Source organism: Lithobates pipiens, unplaced genomic scaffold, assembly GCF_037356315.1.
Source record: "Lithobates pipiens isolate NorthernLeopardFrog02 unplaced genomic scaffold, aLitPip1_a1.2 Scaffold_28, whole genome shotgun sequence".
Taxonomy (NCBI): domain Eukaryota; kingdom Metazoa; phylum Chordata; class Amphibia; order Anura; family Ranidae; genus Lithobates; species Lithobates pipiens.
The window spans coordinates 157,540,604-157,550,603 of record NW_027507789.1 but is presented as its reverse complement, the minus strand read 5'-3'; the positions used below and the strand labels follow the sequence as shown (position 1 = coordinate 157,550,603).

At 38.5% G+C, this 10,000-nt stretch overlaps 2 protein-coding genes across 8 annotated transcripts in view; both read left to right on the top strand.

Moving 5' to 3' along the window:
• Positions 1-4,426, top strand: part of HOXB3 (homeobox B3) — an 81,340-nt gene extending 76,914 nt beyond the window's left edge. For all 7 annotated transcript variants that reach the window (XM_077459765.1, XM_077459766.1, XM_077459767.1 and 4 more), the window contains one exon: positions 2,442-4,426. In XM_077459765.1, the coding sequence (XP_077315891.1) occupies positions 2,442-3,187 (746 nt within the window). In that variant the 3' untranslated portion in view covers positions 3,188-4,426. The remainder of the gene's footprint in view (positions 1-2,441) is intronic.
• Positions 4,427-7,325: 2,899 nt separating this feature from the next.
• HOXB2 (homeobox B2) overlaps positions 7,326-10,000 on the top strand; it is a 3,889-nt gene continuing 1,214 nt past the window's right edge. Inside the window, exon 1 of the mRNA XM_077459762.1 lies at positions 7,326-8,969. Coding sequence (XP_077315888.1) covers positions 8,606-8,969 — 364 coding nt within the window. The 5' untranslated portion in view covers positions 7,326-8,605. The remainder of the gene's footprint in view (positions 8,970-10,000) is intronic.

Here is a 10,000-nt window from a genome sequence, read left to right as displayed (position 1 = left end):
CTTAAGGAAAACACAACCATGCAATTTATTTTCCAGGTGCAGTAACTAATGGCATCCAACCAGATGCTTGCTTTATAAGATTGCTCAAAGCTGATTGCCCTCTTCAATGGTCTATGTCAGTGATGGCGAACCTTGGCACCCCAGATGTTTTGGAACTACATTTCCCATGATGCTCATGCACTCTGCAGTGTAGTTGAGCATCATGGGAAATGTAGTTCCAAAACATCTGGAGTGCCAAGGTTCGCCATCACTGGTCTATGTTGTAGTACATAACAACCATATGCAGAAACAATTGCTCTCCTTTCTGCCATATTCTATGTCAGTGTTTCCCAGCCTCATTCCTCAAGCACCAACATCAGGCCTTTTTTTGGGAATTTCCTTTAGATAAATTATCAAGCCATGAAGGAGATCCTTAAAACATGATCTGTTGAGGGTATTGAGGGTACTTAAGTACTGCACCAACATTACTTATACTGCATATTTACTGAGGAGGATTGGAATAAGAAGTCAACTCCTTTGGAAAAAAAACAACCTTGTCTTTTTTTTCTAGGTGTAGTAGCCAATGGCATCCAACCAGATGCTTGCTTTCTATGATTGCTCAAAGATGATTGTCTTCTGTTGTAGTACATAGCAACCACATGCAGAAACAATCGCTCTCCTTTCTGTTATATTCTATGTCAGTGTTTCCCAGCCTCATACAGTGGTCTACAAGTACCCCCGACAGGCCATATTTTGGGAATTTCTTTTAGATAATATACCAAGCCATGAGAGAAATCCTTAAACCATGATCTGTTGAAGGTACTTAAAGACTGCACCAACCTCACTTATACTGCATATTTATTGGTGAGGATTGGAATAAGAAGTCAACTTCTTTAGGAAAATACAACCTTGCAATGTATTTTCTATGTGCTGTAGCCAATGGCATCCAACCAAATGCTTGCTATCTAAGATTGCTCAAACATGTTAGCCCCTGTACACACGGTCGGAGATTTCGACAACCAAATCCATCTGATTTTGTCAGTCGGATCTTGTCCGAAACTGTTGCATACACACGGTCGGACAAAGTTGTCGAAAAATCCGATCTTTCAGAACGTGATGATGTAATTTCGTTACGATGGGACTACATTCAGGCTAGTAGCCAATAGCTTTGATGTAGGAATTTGATCTGCACATGCGTGGCACTTTGTCCGATCAAAATTCTCTACACATGATCGGAGTATGTCCTATCGGACCAGTTTGTCGGAAAATATTTCCAACAAGTTGGAAAATTGGGTCCGACGGATATTCCGATGGAATCAGTCCGATGCATACCACACACAGTCGGATTATCCGACAACATGGTCTGATAGGACACATTCCGACGGATTCTCCGACCGTGTGTACAAGGGCTTAGTCTTCTTTAGTGGTTTACGTTGTAGTACATAATGACCATATGCAGAAACAATTGCTCTCCTTACTGCCATGTTCTATGTGAGTGTTTCCCAGCCTCATTCCTTAAGTACCCCCAACAGGCCATATTTTGTGAATTTCTTTTAGATAAAATACCAAGCCATGAAGGAGATCCAAAAAACATAATCTGTTGGGGGTACTTGAAGACTGCACTAACATCCCCTATACTGCATATTTATTGTTGATGATTGGAATAAAAGTAAACTCCTTGAGGGAAAATACAGCCTTGCAATTTATTTTCCAGGTGCAGTAGCCAATGGCATCCAACTAGATACTTGCTTTCTAAGATTGCTCAAAGATGATTGTCTTCTTCAGTGTATTGTAGTACATAACAACCATATGCAGAAATAATTGCTCTGATTTCTGTTATATGCTAAGGCTGGCCATACAGTATACAACTTTCTTGTGCTAGTTTCCTTTAGATTTACCAAAACCATATACTATAAGGTCAAACCTAAACACTTTAAACGTGTATGCAATCTGGCAGGCCCTTGCACTACATAGTTAATGGTAAATCTAAAGGTCACTGAACAAGAAAATTGTATAATGTATGGCCAGTCTTAGTCAGTGTTTCCCAGCCTCATTCCTCAAGTACCCACAACAGGCCATGTTTTGGGAATTACTTTTAGATAAAATACCAAGCCATGAAGGAGGTCCTGAAAACATGATCTGTTGAGGGTGCTTGAAGATTAAGATTGGAAACCGGTATTCTATGTAATACCTGAGGCCATTTTTTTTTTACTGTGTTTTTATCTGTGCAGAAATAATAATTTAATCATAGATAAAAGGTCATGAAGCAACTGTCTACATTGCTTGATCAAATCTCCATAAACCAGGGCAGCTTTGGGGAGCAGAGCTCTTAATAAATGCCAGGCTTATGAAATGCAGGCTAATGCAGGGAAGACCAGATAGAAGCAGTGGCTAAGAGAATTTATTATGAAATCATGCTTTCAATTTCTGAGTGTAGTAATTATCTTTTATTTCATTTGAAGCGGCAGAGAGCTGCAGTGGTGACAAGAGCCCCCCGGGTTCTTCTGCCTCCAAGAGAGCACGCACGGCCTACACCAGCGCACAGCTTGTGGAACTGGAGAAAGAGTTTCACTTCAATCGTTATTTGTGTCGACCAAGAAGGGTGGAAATGGCAAATCTTCTGAACCTCAGCGAAAGGCAGATTAAGATTTGGTTCCAGAACCGCAGGATGAAGTACAAGAAAGATCAAAAGATAAAAGGGATGTCTTCATCCTCTGGAGGACCTTCACCCACCAGCACTCCACCCTTGAGCATGCAGTCCTCTGCAGGCTTCTTGGGATCCATGCATTCAATGACTGCTAACTTTGAGACCCCTTCACCACCTCCCTTTAATAACAAACCCCACCAAAATGCCTACTATCAGACCCCTGTAAAAGGTTGTCCTTCCCAGCAGAAGTATGGAAACACTGCTCCAGAATATGACCATCATGGCCTACAAGGAAATGGGAGTAGTTATGTATCTCCCAATATGCAAGGGAGCCCAGTGTATGTTGGGGGGAACTATGTGGATTCAGTGTCAGCACAAGGCCCTACTCTGTATGGTTTGAACCACCTTGCACACCAGACCAACAATATTGACTACAGTGGAGCTCCACCCATGCCAACCAACCAGCATCATGCACCTTGTGAACCCCATCCAACCTACACAGAGCTCTCTTCACATCATCAGGGAAGGATCCAAGAAGCTCCTAAATTGACCCACTTGTGAAGAAGAAATCAGCATTACCTAGAAAAGAAATATGTTGGCAGACTGAGGGGCACTGAGCTAAGGCACTGCCTCAGAACATAAAGAAGCATTTGTGTTGATGTCTTATTTTTTAAATGTGTTTAAATTTATTGTATTTTATTACAGACTGAAGGTATACAGGATTCTTGCTGCATTGTAATTTAAACCCATCTTATCAACACAAGTGCTTCTCAGGGCTGTATTTTGGTCGTAGAAGTACCTGTTATTATCTTAAATGGTATATAATAGGCTCATAAGATTGACATTTATTACATCACCCATCCAGTTAAAAAGCCTTTCAATTGACAAATAAAGTATCACAGCCACTTCCAAGTCTTCTGTAGGATTTGATATAGAGTCCCAGTGGTCACAGACAAAAATGTATGCACAATGTTGATCTCAACTGTGTTTATTTTCTTTGAATGTGATCTGTACATTAAAAAAGAATATGAGAATTGTTACATTTCTGTGGTAGGTGCCTAGGCATTGAGATACAAAGATGTTGCTGACTACATTTTCTAGATAATTGCCATTGATGTCACTTCTCTGTGAAGGTTAGGCACCTGAGTAATCTTTGCTCTTTCGTCTTAACATGAATACAGGGTATATAGTATAGGATCTACTATACTAGGAGATGTCTACTCACCAATCTAAGCACAGTGAATTCTGCTCAGTGTTTGCTAAGCTACCTGTGTGGACATCTCTCTTGCACTTCGAGTTTACAAAGGGTGAGAGCAGCCTAGGGCCCAACTCACTCAAACCTGGAGCCTTCCAGGCTTGTGTGGTCATGTGTAGAGATTATTTATTAATGCTGCTTACGAAAGCCGGTCGAAACAATAATTTTTTTTCCCTTTTTTTGTATTATTTATCCAGCATATTAATGTATTTATGATAATTAAGGAAATTGTACTTTTTTGGTATTTTCTTGTTCTAAAGTTTGTGTTTCCCTGTCATTGTACAATAATGCCTATTTAATTCTAGTATTTTAGAAAAAAAAAATGTTAGTTTGTTTTCTTGTTATAATGGATAATGTAACTAGTCCTACTGGAGGTATGGAAAACCCCATCCAACAGTTATTGTCTAGCCATGAATAGGGAGGCTGCACAACACCCTCTGGAGATCTCTTTGTTCCTTGTAGGTCATTTTTCCTTTTTTTATTTTTATTTTTTAAGTTGCCTGTTGGAAAAAAAAATCATGGAATAAACTTTGTGTTATAAAACATTCCTGTGTATTAGTGTAGTTGTGGGGACAAGAGTTGGATCACTCCTCACCAGCCAGCTTGCTTTAATTCTAGATATGTTTGTACTGAAGAATGTCAATATTTGCTCTTAATTATTAGGCTGCCTGTATGAAATCACTGCAGGTTGGTCTGTTTGTTGTATGCCCAGGATTGTACAAAGAACCCCCAGAATTGTGTCTACTGCTGGCTATGTATCTGAGTAAACGTTCTGCTTGTTTGAATATTCTCCAGCAAAAGACAAACACAAGGGAAGAGAAATGAGAGAGCAGATAGCTACAAATTACACAAACCAGTAGCTTAGAGGGAAAATAAATACCAGATACATGTGTATTTTGCTAAAGGTAATACACTTTCCAGCCTGTTTCAGCTTCAGTTGCCTAATTAGGATAAGTGGATGACTGTATTATTATTTTTTTTTATTATTCAATATATTAATAATAATATTTATTATTATTATTTACAATAATAATAATAATAATAATATCCCTCAACATATATAGGTGTTGAAAGAAAAGTCAATTTCACAAAACTGGCCTACTTGTTCTTCACAAAATTTTCCATGAAGAGTAAATCAATATTTAACTCCTTGATGGGTATCATCCACTTGTTCTAGAACATACTTATTTGTAAATTCATGGAATTTGTAATATCACATAGTGGGGGTTATTTGCTAAATACTTCATGGTGCAAAATGTGGTGCAGCTCTGCACAGAAACCAATCAGCTTCCAGGTTTTATTGTGAACGCTTAACTGAACAAGCTGAAGTTAAAAGCTGATTGGGTAGCATGCATAGCTGCACCAGATTCTGAGTGCACCAGTTTTATTAAATCTACCCCTGTAAAACATATTTAAAAAAAAACATGGAGCAGAGGAAAGCACAGAACAGGGTTAACCAAAAGTCTGCTTTTATTATTTGAACCATGGAACTGCAGGCCAAGATGAGTTAAAAAAAATGATGTAGTAGCAGAGGCTCCACAATGGAAATCAAGAGAGAAATCAAGAGAAATCAGTTGCAAAAAAAAAAAAAAAGACACACCAATGTGTGAAATGAAAGGACAGGAATGAAAGAAAGTGAGTGTTATACATTACAAAGAAGCTCTATGATTTGAATATTCACAATGGGTTAAAGGGGCGGGCTTAAGGAAAATGATATCCCTTTCTCCTCTTGAAATGACTGCATCCAATGTGCAAAAAAATACATTTAGGCAGCATAAATAACGTACAGCGAGGCAAGAATATTTATAGCATATAAAACGTTTAATTAGTAGCAGTGTGAAACATAAGATCAAAGCTCATTCATTTAAAATATGAACAAATTATCATGTTTGCTTTAAATAAAAAAAAAATGTGTCTTGTACACTCTCCCATATAGGGGGAAACGATCTAATAGCTCTTGCTTGCTTCAGAACTCATTAATCTGCAATCCTCAAGCAGTACAGACACACACACACACGAGTCTGTACATTAAATTACATCTCTTTGCTCCTGGCTATGTTATAAAAGAACATTGGAATAAGCAGCACTGCTCAGGAGAACCCCATGAGCTCACACTGAAGCTGTGCTACAATAGAACAGACGCCATCTTTTTTTTCTGTTCAGAAAATGGCGAGTTATGGAGGAAGTCAGGCAGATGGTTCAGTTCAGCTTTGTTTTCACAAAACCTTTCATGTGCAAGAATTCCCAAATCCCGATTTAGATTTACGACAGAAACCTACATAGCAAGGACGATCTGAATCAGGGCTGAATGAACAACAAATCAGAATAAAAATCTTGTTTTTTTTCAAATCTCAGGTTTTGTTAAAATAAGGATCCCTATCCTGCTTGTGCAAATAGTATTATTTTTATATCATAAAAAACAGACACATTTTACAACAAAATATCTCAAAGAAAGCAAGAAAGATTCGAGAGAAAGAGAGGGAGGTGGAAAGAGGTGTAATTAATAGTGAGAGAGAATAAGAGTGAGAGGAAGAGAGACAGAGAAAATAAAAGAGGAAGAGAGAAAGAAAAGGGAGAGAGAAAATGATAGAGAAAGGAATAAAGAGGTAATTAGAAGGAGTGTAAGAGAAATAAAGATACAGAGTAAGACAGACAGAAAAACCAAAAAAAAAATAGGGAGAAAGAAAGAGAAAGAAGGAAGGAAAGAAAGAAAGAAAGAAGGAAGGAAGGGAGGAAGGAAGGAAGGAAAGAAAGAAAAAAAAAGATTAGAGAGAAAGGGAGGGAGGTGAGAAGAGGTGTAATAAATAGTGAGAGAATAAGAGTAGAGAAAGAGAGACAGAGAAAATGAAAGGGGAAGAAATAAAGGGGAGAGAGAGAATGGTAGAGAAATGAATATATAATTAGAAGAGAATTAAAGATACAGAGCAAGACAGAAAAAAAATGAAAGAGGGAGAAAGAAAGAAAGAAAGAAAGAAAGAAAGAAAGAAAGAAAGAAAGAAAGAAAGAAAGAAAAGAAAATCTTCACATAATAAATAACTCAATCAATAAATCCTTCCAAAATAAATCTTTCATGATCCAATCATGTGCTGATGAAATAAGTAACCAGAAATTTGCTCTAGTTGGCTAACTAAACTGAAAATAACAAAATATATTGCTCGACTTCTTTATTAACAACCTCATTACATCATTATATATAGACTCTTCTTTATGACCAAGCTCATTATATATATATATATATATATATATATATATATATATATATATATATATATATATATATATATATATATATATATATATATATATATTAAACACATATTATTGTGCAATAACCTACATTTATTATTACAAAATGTATGTTGATGTTGTAAGCTAATCTTACAATACACAGATATGTAGACCCATATATACATATATGCATACATACATATATAAATAAATAAAGAAGGGCTCTGTCCCTTCTTGCTGCCTTTGGCTCTGGCTACATAGTGACATTAACCCTTCATGTCTATGTATCATCTCTTACCTCGCATTTTAAGTAACACCAAATGGAATAAACAGGCTGCCAGCCTACCCCACCCCCCCAAACCAAGTTAAAAAAATCCATGGCATTTTCCACTAGGTTCTGTAGCAGAAGAAATCCAGGAGGCCACGATTTTCTGTCTTGCTCTACAGTGCAAAAAACAACAACAACAAAAAACAAGGAAATATCGTTTGGGACACTTTAAAAAAAATATTTGCTGCAATAAAGCTGTTGGAGTAAAGAAAGATGTCCTCTGTGGTTACAATGGTCCCAGAAAAGTCCTCTTGTTTTTGTCCCCTCTCCATCCACACTGATCATTGCTGGGACTGTGCCTTGCTCTACACCCACCACCCACGCAGATTTTTATCAGACAAAAGTTTCCACGAGCAGCCCAGCAGCTTGCTGATCACAACCCCCAGACACTTGGAAGGAGTCAGGATTTCTCTCTCTTTTTTTTTCTGGTGACTTTGTGCCCCAGTTTAGCTGTTGGACACATTTCCCGTTTGTGGAGTCTCGGCTTCCCATAGTCATAAAGGGAGGAATTCTTAGCTGACACTGCCCCTCCACCCCAGAGATTGATCACTCTTCTCTTGTGATGTGGCTCAGGAATCATCCCAGTTACTCAGCAGCCTCTCCATAAGGATTTATTCTGGAGTTTCACTAAGTGATCCTGGAAAGCAACAACTGGGCTCCAGATGACCCCAAATGTCATCTTCTGTGATCATGGATGGAGTACCTTCTCTCTCCCCATTAAACCTTCCTATCCTGCTCCACAGCTGCTTCTGCTCTGGTCATCCTCTGTAGTCATGGCTGGAGTACATTCTCTCTCCCCATCCTATGGTGCCAACCCTGGTGTACTCATTGCATCTGCTTTGGTCATCCTCAGTAACCCCCTTCCTAGCGCTTTCTCTTCTATACATTGCCAACTAGTACATGCAGCATTTTTTTGGGGGGGAAGTCCCCCATACATTTATAAGAATTAATTCGCAGTGATAATGCACTCTTTTTCAGCAGGCCTGTTATCCCTATTGGTCAGCCGCAGTCACGTGACCAGGAATTGGCTGCAAGTCGCCCAGTCTTCAGTTTAATACATCAGGGTCCCCATACGCCTGATTTATCAGCAATATACAATAATAGGGCCTCGGGATTATTGGGATCCTAAGATTTCCTTTTCCCACCCCTAGGCTGGCCAGGGGAAGCCATGAATTTTGAATTTGAGAGGGAGATCGGGTTCATCAACAGCCAGCCATCGCTAGCAGAGTGCCTGACGTCCTTCCCTGCTGTCCTGGAGACATTTCAAACTTCATCAATCAAGGGCTCGACATTAATTCCTCCTCCTTTTGAACAAACCATCCCCAGCTTGAATCCGGGCTCCGGTGGCCAGCCGAGGACTAGGAGCCAAAAACGGACAGATAATGGCCTGCTCCAGCAGCCTAGCCAACAGCCTGGCCATTTGGCTACTGAGTTCCCCTGGATGAAGGAAAAAAAATCAGGCAAGAAGAGCAACCAAGGATCCCCACCAGCCCCCCTATCAACGCCTGAGTCTGCAGGGGGGTCACCAGCAGGTCTGTCCTGGGGTCCATCCTTCAGGGATTATGGGGGTCCATCAATTTATTTTAATAATGATATCAGTCACTGGGTTCTTATTGTTTCTGCATCTTGGTCGGTTCATGGGTCCATCATTTTATTTCAATAATATTAGTGTGTTCTTATTGTTCCTGGATCTTGGTGGACTTATGAGTCCATCATCTTATTTTAATAAGTATATAGTCAATTATTGTTCCTGGATCTTGGTGGGCTCACAACTCCATCATTTTATTTTAATAAGTATATAGTCAATTATTGTTCCTGGATCTTGGTGGGCTCACAACTCCATCATTTTATTTTATAATAATATAGTCAATGTGTTCTTATTGTTCCTGGATCTTGGTGGGCTCACAAGTCCATCATTTTATTTTATAATAATTATATAGTCAATATGTTCTCATTGTTCCTGTATCTCGGTGGGCTCGTGATGAGTCTGTTTTTATTTTAACTATGTTCTTATAGCTTTTGAATCTTTGGGAGGTCCATCATTGTATTTAAATTATTATATAGTCGATTTGTTCTTACTGTTCCTGGATATTGTTCACATCCACGTTTGTTTTTAAAAATTATATAGTTAATGTGTTCTTTTAGTTCTTGGATCTTGGTGAGGTTCGTGTGTACATCATTTTATTTCATTAACGACATAGTCACTGTTTACATAGTGTTTCTGGATCTTGGGGGGTTCATAGGTCCATCATTTCTTTTACATAATTATATTAGTCGTGTTTTTATTGTTCATGGATCTTGGTGTGTCTATCATTTTATTTTAATAATTAGATAGTCACTGTTTTCTTATTGTTTCTGGATCTTGGGGTTTCATCATTTCATTTAATAATGATAATAGTCATTGTGTTTTATTGTTCCTGGATCTTGGTGGGTTCAGCTTTTCCTTTTAACAATCATGTAGTCCTGATTCTGGATCCTTGCATATATCACAGTAAAAGAGGACCTGCAGTGTTGCATTGTTCCTGCATGCAATGTAATGCTGTAAAGGGGGTATCTTTTTCTT